General features: G+C 43.0%; 1 protein-coding gene across 1 annotated transcript; it reads left to right on the top strand.

The window, feature by feature from the left end:
• Positions 1–323: 323 nt before the first annotated feature.
• Positions 324–13,909, top strand: RNF139 (ring finger protein 139). Its single transcript, XM_081918808.1, has 2 exons — positions 324–777; positions 11,820–13,909. Exons 1-2 carry the CDS (start codon positions 594–596, stop codon positions 13,640–13,642), a joined length of 2,007 nt encoding a protein of 668 aa, XP_081774934.1. The 5' UTR covers positions 324–593; the 3' UTR covers positions 13,643–13,909.
• Positions 13,910–14,066: the final 157 nt, after the last annotated feature.

Here is a 14,066-nt window from a genome sequence, read left to right as displayed (position 1 = left end):
CGCCTGAGGGGGGCGAAAAGAAACAAACCTCCGAGCGCGTGCGCGGCGACGGCGCTGGCGGCTCCCGATTGGCGGGTACGAGGTGCGCTCGCGCCGCTCATTCGACAGTTACCCTTGGTAGTGGTGGTGATGGGTGAGGTTTTTTTTTTTTTAGTCCTAAACTCCACCCACCAACCCCGCCGCCAGCACCGGCTGCCTATTGGCGGGGCGGGGCATTGTGACGGGGAGGACGCCGTTAGCCCCGCCCACTCCCCTCCTCCCCCCGCCCGTCGCGTTGTTTCTGAGAGGGCCGCGGCAGCTACGTCGCTGCTGCTGCTGCTGCAGGAGGAGGCGGCGGCGGCGCGCGCCGGCTGGCTGGCAGGCGGGCGGCGGATGAGGAGGAGGGAGGAAGAGGCAGGCAGGCATCGCGGACATGATGGCGGCGGCCTCCTCGCGAGCGCTGGTGTCGGCGGCGTCGGCAACGTCCCTGCGTCCGGGGTCCCGGGCGGCGAGAGCCCGGCGGTAACTGGCGGCCGCCGTCGTCGCCGTGCCCTTTCTCTGCCTTCCCCCCGCCGCCCGCCCAGAGACGGACAGGAGGCGGCGGGGTCTCGGGGATGGCGGCCCCGGGCCCCCTTCAACCGCCGCCTCAGCGGCTGGGCCCGTGGCTGCGGGCCGGCGCCGAGGTGGCGCTGCGGGTGCCCAGCCTTTTCCTCATCGACGCCATCTTCAACTCGTCCCCGGTGTTCCCCGGAGACTCCCTGTGGGCCGGCCTCCTGGGGGGGCTGCTGCGGCTGATGGGTGAGAGACCCTTCCCCCACCCCAACCCTTCACGAGCACCCCATTTATATGCCTATCGCTGGGGGTGGGGTGGGTGGGCCTTCCACACCTCACCTCCGTCCCAATTTTACCTCAGTAGGTATAGATCACGAGACCTCAGGGTCGCCGGTTCGAGCCCCACGTGGTGCAAACGGTTCCTGCATTGCAGGGGGTTGGACTAGATGACCCCCGGGTAGCCCTTCCCACTCTACAGTTCTGTGATGCAATTCTGTCATCTTCCTTCCCTTCCTATAGGCTGCTCAGGAGGTGGAGAAAAAGGGTTTTTATGTAAGGGGGGATACATCTCCAACCCTTTTCGCCGCCACCCCGGAAGAAGCTTCTTCTGTGGTGAACGGTCGCCGTGCCTTCTCCACGCTTCCTTGTGCGGCACCTTACTTTTACTTTTAGTTGGCGTTGGAGAAAGAAGAGGGCGATCGCCTACCTGTTTTCCCTGGGCGTGAATCCTCCCTAAACCACACCTCCTTTCCCCTTGAGAGCATCAAAACTGCACCGGGTTGGTGGTTGTGGTTGTTGTCCTTGTCAAAAGGATGTTTGCTAATCCCCGGTTGACCCAGAAGTAAGTGTTGAAACAACAGCACATCTTCAGCCATTTAGAGTTAGGGGTGTGAAGGGCACTTTTGAAGGATGCTAAAGGGTAAAAATGTACGTTTATTGATCTGGCTGGAATAGGCTAAACGTTTACTGTAGTTTTTTGCACAGTGAATGCATCTCTTTTTCCTAGCTCTGCTTTCCTCACACCCAGATTTCCAGTGAGATGTGTCCACTTTCTTTTTTTCATGGCTTCCCAAACCTTTTGATCCCGCAGACTACTTGGTCTTGGTGGATCACTTGATAATTTTTCTACCTGCTGTCACAGTTATGACACACTGTGCTAGATGCTGTCCATTTTTAATTGTTTTTTAATTGCTTCTTTTCTAACTTTGATTATATCACAGTTTGCATTGCATGGTATGATACAGATTGTATTCACACATAAACACAATAAAAATACACTTAAGGATCAATATGAAATTTGTGGATCACTGTTGGCACACAGAACTACAGTTTGGGAAACCCCTAGTTTATTTAATGCTGACACCTGGGTCAGACTTCCTGCTTCCCTTGGATTGTTAGCTAAGCTACCATCCTTTAAATTTCAGTCAAAATAACTACAGTATAGGTTCCCCCCCCCTAAAATTAAGAGTAGTGAAAGCTAGTCCCAAGCACTGGAAGTTTTATAAGAGCCTAGTTTGCTAAACATTTGCCAGGGGACAGCTTGTTGACTGTAAAATGACCTTTTATGATCTTGTGTTGGGCTAAGGTTGCCCAACTGTTAACTATAACCTCTAGTGTTTCAATGCCTTCTGCTTTTTTGCAATAGGCCTGCTGGTAATTTGGTCATCATAGCTTGGTTCAAGCAGAACCAGTTTCCAATTTGTGCTGGGGTAGCTCAGTGAGTAGAACATGAGACTCTTAATTGCAGGGTCATGGGTTGAAGCCCCACGTTGGGCAAAAGATTCCTTCATTGCAGGAAGACTAAATGACCCTCGTTGTCCCTTCCAACTCTAAAATTCTGTGATTCTAACCTAGATAGCAATTGTCTGTTTAGAACAATATTATTCAGATAACTAGTCACATACAGGCAACAAAATAGATATGCGTGGTTTTTGTATATGATAAAACAGTTTGCTTGCTTTTTCCTGCACATAAGTGCTATTCGTGCAAGAAATGGCACATGAAATGGTGTGGAAACCATTTATCTGCTTGCATGTGATAAAAATCTCCCCCAAATGATCAGATAAATGTGCATTGATAAATACTGTAGAACAGAGTTTGCTTCTCTTTCCCCCACTTTCAAGTGGTTTTTATATGCCACAAGTAACATGTGCTTTGGGTAACTTTGTGAAGAAAAGCAGCTGATAATAACAATAAGAATGGCACATGTATTTGTGAACTACCATCTGGTACAGGATATTGCCTGTTAACAACTCATTTATAATAGCTTTTTAGCAAAACTACTTACCGTAGATAGCTCCTAAATGCTAAACAGCTCTTCATATCTTCCTCATTCTTTCATCTTTATGTTGCATTCCAAATTACATTCTAATGAATTTACCTGTCAGCTCCAATTTAATTTAGCGCAGAGCTATATAAAAGCTTCTACATAATTGAGTTTTACCATAACTATTAGCCTGACGAGATCCGTTGATTTGCTTAGAGCACATTTATACTTTGGTGGTGGGGACGGATGGACTTTTCTTTTATGAAACTTGACGTCACATTTCCTAAGTGAGGCTAAGTTGTATGGCATTGCCTTAGCAGACTTCTGTTTGTGCAGTGAGATTTCACCTTTCTCTGTTAAAAATCTGCCCCAGAGGATCCACCAACTCTGCAGAGAAGATTTAAAGGGCATATGGAGAACTACTAGGGGGAAAGTGAAGTTCCATCACATGACCAGAAGTATGCTTTACTGACACTGGAAGAGCATACCATACAGGGTGTATAAAAACCTATATTGCATATTACAACCCTTGGTGCTTCAAATCATTCTTGGATTTCTCCATACCTTCTGAGATGTTATTCCCATTCATGATTTTATAATCTTACAAAGCAGAAAGAGTTTTAGAAGATAAATAAATAATATAATAATTATATAAATTGTTGATCTGTATAAACAAGTTCTGAGCAGTCTGTGATGTCTGATCTCTGAACTAGACATCAATGCAGTATGCAAATGTGGAATTGGTTTTTGCCCCTGCCTTCCTCCCCGTTGCCATATACAGAACTTTCATTTGGAGATTAAACTATGACAGTTGTGATAGTGTTACTGGGTAAACCCTAGTTCTGTTCTGCAAGCTTGATATTTGTGTCTGGAACGTGGCCTGATAGGTATTAAGCCAGAATAATAGGTACATTGTAGTACATTGGAATAACAGCTAAAGGGTGTTGCAGAGCATAATGCTCAGGGGGTGTAACCTCAACTGGTGACTCATCACTTACTATAGAAACACTAATAATAAAAGAGGTGGAATTCCCTCCCCCCATAGTGGGGTGAGGCTTTTAAGTGCTGTGTGCTTCAGTTTCCATGGCCATAGTTTGATAATGACGATGAGGGGGTGGTAAAGTTGTAAACATGTAATTAAACATGTCTATTACCATTCCATTGTGAAGATGCATCAAAATTGAGTGCTTTGAAGCTAATCTTATATAAATGAGATCTATCAGGTCAGTTACTGGATGATCTCTGCTAAGGGTAAAATGATAAGATTAAGTGATTAGGGCCATTTGATAACTATCCTTTCTTGAAAGGATTAGGGGATGAGGAGAGTCTAGAATGGAAGCCCTTGTATTTAGAATTGTATTTCTTCTTTATCTCAAATTTTACATAAGCCACATTCATCTTGTTCATCTGGCTCGCCCTGGGATTTTCAGATAAAGGGTGGTATACAAATTGCATAAAATAACAATAACATTGCAGCATAATTTATTGGAAAGTGTTGAACTATGAATTAATTTGGGCCCCAGTTGAGGCTGTTAGTTGTGCTTAATTATGCTGAAACTAGTACCATTTACCTGCATTAAGCACATCTGGTTAATTTCAGGGGGACTTTTGGAATGTGACTTCTCTCGATTGGGACCATGGTCTGCTAAGCTAATTGTGGGAGGCTTTGCTTGTGGTAAGAGATAGAAGCTGATTGTCCCTAGTACATTACAATTTGACTTCTGGGTATTCCATAGTCAGGGAGAAGGTTGTGTATCATTGAGCTTTCATAATAAGTCTTAAAATTGAACTTAAACATTTGGATGTGCTTGCTTCTTCTAGGAATCAATAGGGTGTTCAGATACTGTGATTCTTGGGTCATGTCCAGATAAGCCCTGGGTTGTCTCATATGTTTTCCTCCTATCTATTTGCAATCTTGGTTCAGGGCCATAACTCTAGTCAAAGGATAGTGGAAATATATGTGAGTGATTTACCGGACAGAAATTTTAAGGAATTGATGTATTATGATAGGTCATAGCGTTTATTCATTTGCAGAGAATTCTTAGAATTCATTTCTATTACATATTTTTGACCATGCCTCATATCCAATACAGTAGTACCTCTGGTTGCGAATGGGATCTGTTTCGGAGGCCCGTTTGCAACATGAAAAGAGCGCAACCTGAAGCACCATATCTGCGCATGTGCGCAGCACGATTTGGCACTTGTGCACATGCGCGGAGCACGGTTTAGCATTTCTGCGCAAGCGGCAAAACCCGGAAGTAACCCTTTCCGGTACTTCCGGGTTGCCGCGGGACGTAACCTGAAAGAACGTAACATGAAGCAAACATAACATGAGGTATGACTATCTAGTTCTAGCTAAAATGTTTTGGCTAGACTTTGGAAGGATGATAAAATCCCAGAAGTGAAAACCTGATTACTTAGAGAGTATGTGTTATTGCAATTACGGAGAAGATTATCAAGAGACCTGAATTCCTTCAGATACTCTGCAAACAAAATGACACTGATTTATATAATTTTGGAGAGAGAATGGTAGAGAGCTTGATTTTCAGAATGCTATGGTAGATTATCTTCAAGGAGTTAGATATTTGTTGGGTTTGTTGAGATACTGAGAGTATTTTTTTGTAATTATATAGAGCAGTTGTATGTTGGAGGTACAAATGGTTTTACATAATCCGCACTCACGTATGAATTTATGAATAGCCTAAAATGAACAGTTCTCTCCATATCCAGTCGACTTCACACTCCCCAGCTGAGCAGTCCTGCTCCCACTCCTACTCCTGTGCAAGCAGGAGTGGAATCGGGGCTCTCTCAGCTGGGAAGGGGGAGCACTTTAATGGAGCACCCATCCCGTCGTTTACTTGTGCGGGTCAGGGCTCCTTAAAACTGCTTGGCTGAGGTGAGGGCAGCAGCACACTCCTCGCTGATTCAGCTTGATTCTCCCTCTGCCGTGGCAGAGGCGATGGTGGTTTCACCTGTGGTATATCACTGATGAAACTGCCACCATGAGTCCCTCTGCCTCCAGCTCCCAGCTAGTTTGTTTCTCCCGTAGCACCCTGGAGGCAGAGGGACTCAAGCAGCAGCAGTTTCACCAGCGATATACCGCTGGCTGAGTGAAGGTGTCATTGTGGTCTGCGTCCACATATTGATAATATTGCCCAGTCCTACTCTGGATATATCTTGAATGGTTTAAATTTATACTGGCATATTCCCTTACTCGGGACATGGGTGGCGCTGTGGGTTAAACCACAGAGCCTAGGACTTGCTGATCAGAAGGTCGGCGGTTCAAATCCCTGCAACGGGGTGAGTTCCTGTTGCTCGGTCCCAGCTCCTGCCCACCTAGCAGTTCGAAAGCACGTGAAAATGCAAGTAGATAAATAGGTACCCCTCTGGCGGGAAGGTAAACGGCGTTTCCGTGCGCTCCTCTGGTTCTCCAGAAGCGGCTTAGTCATGCTGACCACATGACCTGGAGCTGTACGCCGGCTTCCTCGGTCAATAAAGCGAGATGAGCTCCACAACCCCAGAGTCGGTCACGACTGGACCTAATGGTCAGGGGTCCCTTTACCTTTATTCCCTTATTCAAATATATGGCTATAGATAAGAGCGCTCCTTATTTGCCGGCCCATGTGGGCACTGTAGCTAGTATAATGAGATTACAGATAAAAAAGACAATTTCCTGAGAGATATAATATTTAGCAGTTAATCTTTCAGCCAGAGATCATTTTGCAGTCCTATAACCTTTCCCCTTAGAAATCACATTGAATAATCATGCAGTTGATTTACATCTAAAAGGTTGCTTTAATTACTAGGATAGTGGTTCTTGCATTTTTCATTGAGACACTTTTGATTTAGAAGCCAACATCAGCTTTCCCCCTTTTATTGGGAAGTCAGAATTGCATGTCCAATTACACATTATTCAGAACACCTTGCAGTAATTTCAAGACCAAATACAAATATACAGTGTGTAAAGCCATGTTAGAAACTGAGATAGGAAAGCTAGGAGCTAAATGGCACCTTAAACCTAGGTTATGGACGCAACAACGGAATGTCTAGGTGCACTTTTTTAATAACAAGAATACAAAGCTGAAAATGATTGAACTGCAGCTAAAACATTACGTTCATTTTCCACATGGTCTAGTCCTTCCCCTGCCCACCCCTTAATATTCTTAAGAAGGTCTCTTCTCCAGTCTTCAGAGAGTGGCTGGAAGTGCGGAGGCAGAAGAAGGTCTTCCTTTATTTCCACTCTGCAGTTTTAATCTGACATCTTACGTTCAGAACTGTGCCCAGAGCTCAGAAACTGCTCACACTAATAAAATTCCTTGTCACAAAATGCACCTAGAACAATGGTAGTTTCAAACACTGGTATAAAGAATGTTAACATTTACAACACCTTTGCATACTCTGGTTACTCTCACCTCAGTAAAACAGTTAAAAAAGACAAGCTTCACTTGACGTTTCCTTTGTTTTCTAGGGACTATATTTTGATCCAAAATCCTTGTTCCTGTCAGGCCTTACAGGAACGTTGAATAAATGTTGTCCTAGTAAATCCGTCCAAATAAGTTTATTCCCTCATTCCAATTTGGAAAGAATAGAAGTAGCGTCTCACTACTTTCCTCTGGGAGGAATATAGGTTTGCCGTCCAATATGAGTGAAAGGTCACTGTTATAAACAAGTTATTTTAAGCCAGAAGAGGAGACACTACTATACCACTCGAGCACTTCTTACCCATTTGCCTTGAATGCACCAAAGAATCTTAGTAGGTCCGCTGCTTCATCCCACATCACATGATAGGGAACTCTTTCTGGCCCATTGGGCAATAGTTGAAACCCAATGAATACTCTATCTGAAGTTATCTTGTTGTTTTGAAACCAGGTTCTTTGCTCTTATGACTAACTAGTGGCTCTAAATCCTTTTTTTAAAAAACTCCATAATGGAAAAAGTATATACTTTGGGTTTTTTAAAACTAATAGCGCTATTCCCCTCGCCAGTGCCACCACCAATATTTTCTGGAGTACAATCATATTGCGTCTCAGCTAAAGAGGATTTGAGAAGTAACAATCACTATTAGATTATAAACAGATTTGTTAATTTTCCTTATGAGTTAGCTTCAGTTCAGTGCACTAATAACCCATGTGCTTCTCCAATAATAATTATTTGTAAGGCATGACCAAGCTCTTAATCTGCATTCAGCAGCCTCTGATCATTCTGGTCACTCTGCTTGTTTTCCAGATTGATTGTAATGGTCCTTTAAGTGAGGCCTGAATAACTTGTGACCCATCCAGCCAAATATAGTCCCACAGGGCTCACGGCAACCCTGTTAGTAAGCCCCCCAAAGTTACCAGCCTGGAAGCATTTTTACTTGTGTGCTGTTTACTCATAAAGGGGGTTGCAGTTCTGACCTTCCTCCACCTTGACTCTCTGAAAACCTACAGTTCACTCAGGTTCCATTTCTTAGAGACACAGACTATGTTGTTCCCAGCATGTTCCCAATATACAAGCTGGGGGAAGCTTACTGTCTTGCAGGAGAGGTGGGGAATTCTGGTGCGTTGACAGCCCCACCCTACTGTTGAGGTGGCAAGGTTACCTTTCCTGGCTTTGTGGAATTTATTGTATTGATTAATATTCTGTAGCCTTTTAATTCTGCCTGTAAGGGGGGTTGTTGTTTTGTTTCCTTTCATTTTTGTTTTATGTGTTTTCATTTTTTATTTTAATGTTGTGAACTGCCCTGTGATCTTCAGATGAAGGGCAGTGTACAAGTATAATAATAATTAATAATAATAGTGAAGTGAGGCAATGCTGCCCACCACACCCATGCTTATGAGTAAAAAGATGGGGGATTGCGGGCTCAAACAGGGTCTGTGGAGGCAGTAAAACCCTTTTCTTTGTGACCAGTACATAAACAGAGTGAGCTGCTGTAGTAGAAATAGCATTCTGCCCCTTCTTCTCCAGCCTGCTCACTGACCTGGAGATAATTTCATAGAATAGTAGAGTTGGAAGGGTCCCGAGGGTCATCTAGTCCAACCCCCTACAAGGCAGGAATCTCAACTAAAGCATGCATGAGAGATGGCAATCCAACCTCTGCTTAGAAACCTCCAAGGAAGGAAAGTCTGCCACCTCCCAAGGGAGTCCATTCTACTGTTGAACAGCTCTTACTGTCAGAAAGTTCTTCCTGATGTTTAGTTGGAATTTCTCACACACTTACCTGCATGGAATTCCTGGTTGCCAGTGATGACTAGGCGAGTGGTTAAATAAAAGACTTGCTTATGGACCTATTTTCATGGTTGCTTGGGACAGTAGAAAAAGGACTTGCCGACAAATGGCTGCTAGGCTGCGTCATAAATTGTGCAAGCAAATCAGTTTTAGCTTGAAATACCAATGCTAAATGCAGTGTTTCAGATGATATTGACTAGTGTTTTGAATGATACAAATAATTCTCATCTTAGATATGCCTTTTCCCGAAATCCAGTAGAAAGTTGTCTACTCTCAGATACTGTGTAATAATACATGGGCCATTGACCCAATTTGAGGTCTTCATGAACCATTTCATTCATAGGTAAAAGCAAGTACAGTGGTACCTCGGTTTAAGAACAGCCCTGTTTACGAAATATTCGGTTTAAGAACTCCGCAAAACCGGAAATAGTGTCCCAGTTTGCGAACTTTACCTCAGTCTAAGAATGGAGCCGAACGGTGGAAGGGCACCAGCGGCGGGAGGCTTCATTAAGGAAAGCGCACACCTCGGTTTAAGAACAGTTTTGCTTTAAGAATGGACTTCCAGAACAGATTAAGTTCGTAAACCGAGGTACCACTGTAAGTTAAAATCCATCTTGTGCTGTCTGTCCGATACTTACATTTTATTTATTTTTTATTTTCTGAATTTATATATCACCCTTGTGCTGCAAAATACAGCAGTTCTTTCCAAGGATATCAGGACAAAAGGAATGAGTAGGTGGAAGGGGAGCAAAAACAGTTTTACTAACAAATAAACAGCCGGCATGCAAAGCATAAAATAAAACATACCCGACAGGCTTTATAGGCACTTTGAATTGGGCCTGGAAACGAATTGGTAACCAGAGCAGTCAGACCAGGATCTGTGTAATATGCTCAAACAGTCTCTAATCCAGTAGTGTCCAAACTTTTTTCAAAGAGGGCCAGATTTGATGAAGTGAAGAGCTGCAAGGACCAGCCAAAGTTGTTAACCATTTTTTTAGGGTTGAAGTGGTTGAGGGTTTTTAAAGGATTTTAACCTAGGAAATAAACTGCCACAGGGGTCGGATTAGGCCCCTGAAACGGACTTTGGATATGTCTGCTCTAATCATTTAATTAATCACTGATCTCTTCCAGTCATGAGCCTTCTTGTCGTCAGATTAGGCAAGCAGTATTCATCAGAAAATCTCAAATTCTTAATTGGTAGGGCACAAAAATCTATTAGGAGCCCCAGCCTGCAAATATTTATGGGTTTTATTTTATTTATTAAATTTATATACCACCTTTTCCTCCAAGGAGCTCCAGGTGGTGTACATGGTTCCCCATTTTGGCAAAAAACCCAGATGGCAGAGTGAAACTGCATGATAATGGCGCTCAGCTGTTGGCTATATTGCTTGTTAACCCTGTCATTGACACACCTGCAGGTTTTGTATTAAAACACCATTAGAAATGCCTGGTTTGCACTCTTATTGTATAAGAACTTACTGCTGTGGGGTTGGAAAAACAAGTGTTTTCAGTGTTTGTGTAAGCGTAACCACTATGTAAATCAGTGATTGGTATAATAGGCAGCAACAGGCTGTGATGTTAAGTACAGTTACAGTCCTGTTCACTCATCCATAAATGGTTGTTGTATTTCCCTAGACAATTTCTTACCTTCATACAATGTAATTTTAAAATGCTGATCGCCAATGTGGCACCTTCTGACAAAGATGCACCTCCAGAGGCCTTTCCTTGCACCCAAAGGGTTCAGTTCCCCTACTGAAATTGGGCTTAAAAGAGCATTTCATTGTAGCCAGTAAAAAAGGTTGTGGTGTGTTGGGGTCAGTGTGTGCATGATGCCCATAATAGTTCCAGTTCTCCAAGTTGCTCATGGGCCCACGAAGGCTGGCGGCCCCCATTATATTCCTGTTGTTTACATGATGTGTGTGAATACAGTCTGTATTTAGAAAAAGTTCAGGATGCCTACCAAAAACATAAGCAAACTACACAACACAACCTATGCAGAAGGGAAATAGAATGAATGAAATCAAGGTACAAACAAATACTAAATGCTATCATCTAGTTTTTACTGCTGTTTTTTCTAAGTATCAAAGCCATAAAAAACCAAAAGCCCATCTAGCAACCAAGGCCTTCTTAAAAAGGAAGGTCTCTTACTGCAAAAGACCCTCAGGGAAGGGGTGAAGAAACTCTCTGAGCACCAGATCCCACAGTCTGGGTGTGATCACTAAGAAGGCCCCCCTTGGCCCCAAGCAAGAATGACTTTGGTATATATTGCTCTGTGTTGATGATCTCCTACTTGCTGGTAGGAGGTCTGAGCTGCTACGGAGGAACAGCAATGTATGTAGAGATGGTGGCCTAATTGATGCTATCAAACGTGATTAGTTTGCCCTCATTTCAATTGTGCTTATTTGTCCTCAGTAGTTTGGAGCAAGTGAATATACAGGCATACCTCAGAGATTATTGCGAGTTAGATTCCAGACCACCGCAGTAAGCGAATATTGCAGTAAAGCGAGTTATACACGTTTTTTTGTTTCCCAGTACATATAAAAGTGACGTTTACACTATACTGTAGTCTATTAAGCCAGACCCCCTGGTATGCCTGTTCAAGAGTTGATATTCTGGGCTGCGTGGAAATTAGTATTTACTAGGATTGGATTAATTGGAGTACAGCTTCTATAAAATTGAACTGTAGATTGAATTTACAGAGAGGGCTGAAAACTTAACAGTCACACTTGTTCAAAGCGCATGTGCTTTAGGGTCATTGAGCAATTGTCATTTTAGAGTGTGCAGACAACTAACTCTCCTTTCCTCCTCCTTTTAGGTGTCTTTGTATCCAGTGTTGTTCTGATTCTGTCACAAAGATCACTTTTCAAGTTTTATACGATCAGCTCCGCTCTTCTGCTAGCCGCAACATCAGTGATGGTGAACTATTACGCTTTTTTGCACATAAACTTCCACAGTGCCTCTTATACAACACCTTTTGGAGTTCAGCTCCTTCCTCATAAAGGACCTTCCTTAGGGATGGCACTCTCTGTCCTTCAGCTTGCCTTTGGAATTGGCTACGTTGCACTGTTAAATATCCAGTCCATATATTCTCAGCTAATCATACTGGATTTATTGATTCCTCTTGTAGGCTTGATCATTGAATTGCCGTTACACATCAGGCAGATTTTAGTCTTTACCTCAGGCTTCATTTTGACAGTATACACCCTGGTCGTTTTAGTTTATAAAATTAAACGGTTCTACTACTCTTCACGGTATGTCTATCTTCTTATAAGGCACATGTATCGCATTTATGGATTACAACTGTTGCTGGAAGATACATGGAAAAGGATTCGTTTTCCATCAGTTTTGCGGGTCTTTTGGCTAACGAGGCTGGCAGCTCAAGCTGTTGTATTGACATTCTTCATCAAAATGGCAGAAACTGATCCAGGCATTAAATTTTACATGATTTCTTGGGACAGTTTTTGGGAGTTATTTTGCAGCCTTATTGTCAGCGGGTGTGATTCTACTTTAACTGTATTAGGCATGAGTGCTGTAATTTCATCTATAGCTCACTACCTGGGGCTTGGTATCCTGGCCTTTATTGGATCTACTGATGAAGACGACAAAAGGCTTGGTTTTGTGGCACCAGTTTTATTTTTTATTTTGGCCCTGCAGACTGGTTTAAGTGGGCTTAAGCCAGAAGAGAGACTAGTTCGCTTGAGTCGAAACATGTGCCTTTTGCTGACCGCAGTCCTGCATTTTATCCACGGAATGACAGACCCTGTCCTAATGTCTCTGAGTGCCTCCCATGTGTCCTCATTTCGCAGACACTTTCCTGTGCTCTTCGTCTCAGCTTGCCTCTTTGTTCTTCCAATTTTGCTCAGTTACATGCTTTGGCACCACTATGCACTAAATACATGGCTGTTTGCTGTTACGGCATTCTGCGTGGAACTCTGCCTGAAGGTTATTGTTTCTATCACTGTGTATGTACTCTTTATGATTGATGGCTACTATAATGTCCTATGGGAAAAGCTTGATGATTATGTCTACTATGTTCGATCGACGGGCAATATAATTGAGTTTATATTTGGAGTAATAATGTTTGGGAATGGTGCTTACACCATGGTGTTTGAATCAGGAAGCAAAATCCGGGCTTGTATGATGTGTCTGCATGCCTACTTCAACATCTACCTGCAGGCAAAGAATGGCTGGAAAACCTTTATCAATCGCAGGACAGCTGTTGAGAAAATCAACTCACTTCCTGAAGTCAAAGGAGAGCGATTACGTGAAATCGATGACGTGTGTGCAATCTGCTACCACGAGTTTACTACATCGGCTCGCATTACTCCATGTAACCATTACTTCCATGCACTTTGCCTTCGGAAATGGCTCTACATTCAAGACACTTGTCCAATGTGCCATCAAAAAGTTTATATCGACGAGAAGGAGAATCTCAATATCTCAAATAACAATGGCTTTGTTGCACTCGATGAAAATGAACCTGATGAAAATCCTTTGCAAGGAGAAGATGCAGCTGCTGATATGGAAAATGAACTAAATGAAGATAATGACAGTTCTGAGAGTGAGGAGGAAGCAGAGACTGAGAATTCAAGTCAGTCTGTCACACTGCCCGAAGAACACTCAGAACAGGGAACCTGACTTGGTTTAAAATGTCATGTACTGAACACTGTGGGTGGGTGTTAATAGTGGAGTTCAACTATGGAATAAAAGCTTCACTTCATCAGTGTGTAACTAAGCACAAGAACAGTATCTCAAAATGTTGAATCTGTGAATGGGGTTGTCAATTTACTGTGATGTGCGATTGTAAATATACCTCTTAATTACTGCTGGTCTCTTTTGCGACCACCTTAAACTTTATGTACATTATTGTACATGGAATAAAGTGTTTTCGCATATTTTTTAAAACAGTTGAACAAAACACTTCTTAATTGATCAAAAAATTATAGTGTGCAAGTTGTGTCAAAAAGTTCCCGCACTTTGGTAAACTTAAGCCCATGGTTTTTGGATATATTGAAAACAAGCCAGTGTCTCAAGGAGTCACCCTTTAAACCAATTAAAATAT

This window comes from Podarcis melisellensis (genome assembly GCF_964234715.1).
Source record: "Podarcis melisellensis genome assembly, chromosome: 7".
In the NCBI taxonomy this organism is placed as follows: domain Eukaryota; kingdom Metazoa; phylum Chordata; class Lepidosauria; order Squamata; family Lacertidae; genus Podarcis; species Podarcis melisellensis.
This window is presented reverse-complemented; position numbering and strand designations above follow the sequence as displayed.

What these genes read in the sequence shown, in the direction of transcription:
- RNF139 (XM_081918808.1), top strand. Translation starts at nt 594, where the DNA reads ATGGCGGCCCCGGGCCCCCTTCAACCGCCGCCTCAGCGGCTGGGCCCG. An exon ending in GGGGCTGCTGCGGCTGATGG is followed by an intron (nt 778 to 11,819) that starts GTGAGAGACCCT and finishes TCCTCCTTTTAG; the next exon opens with GTGTCTTTGTATCCAGTGTT.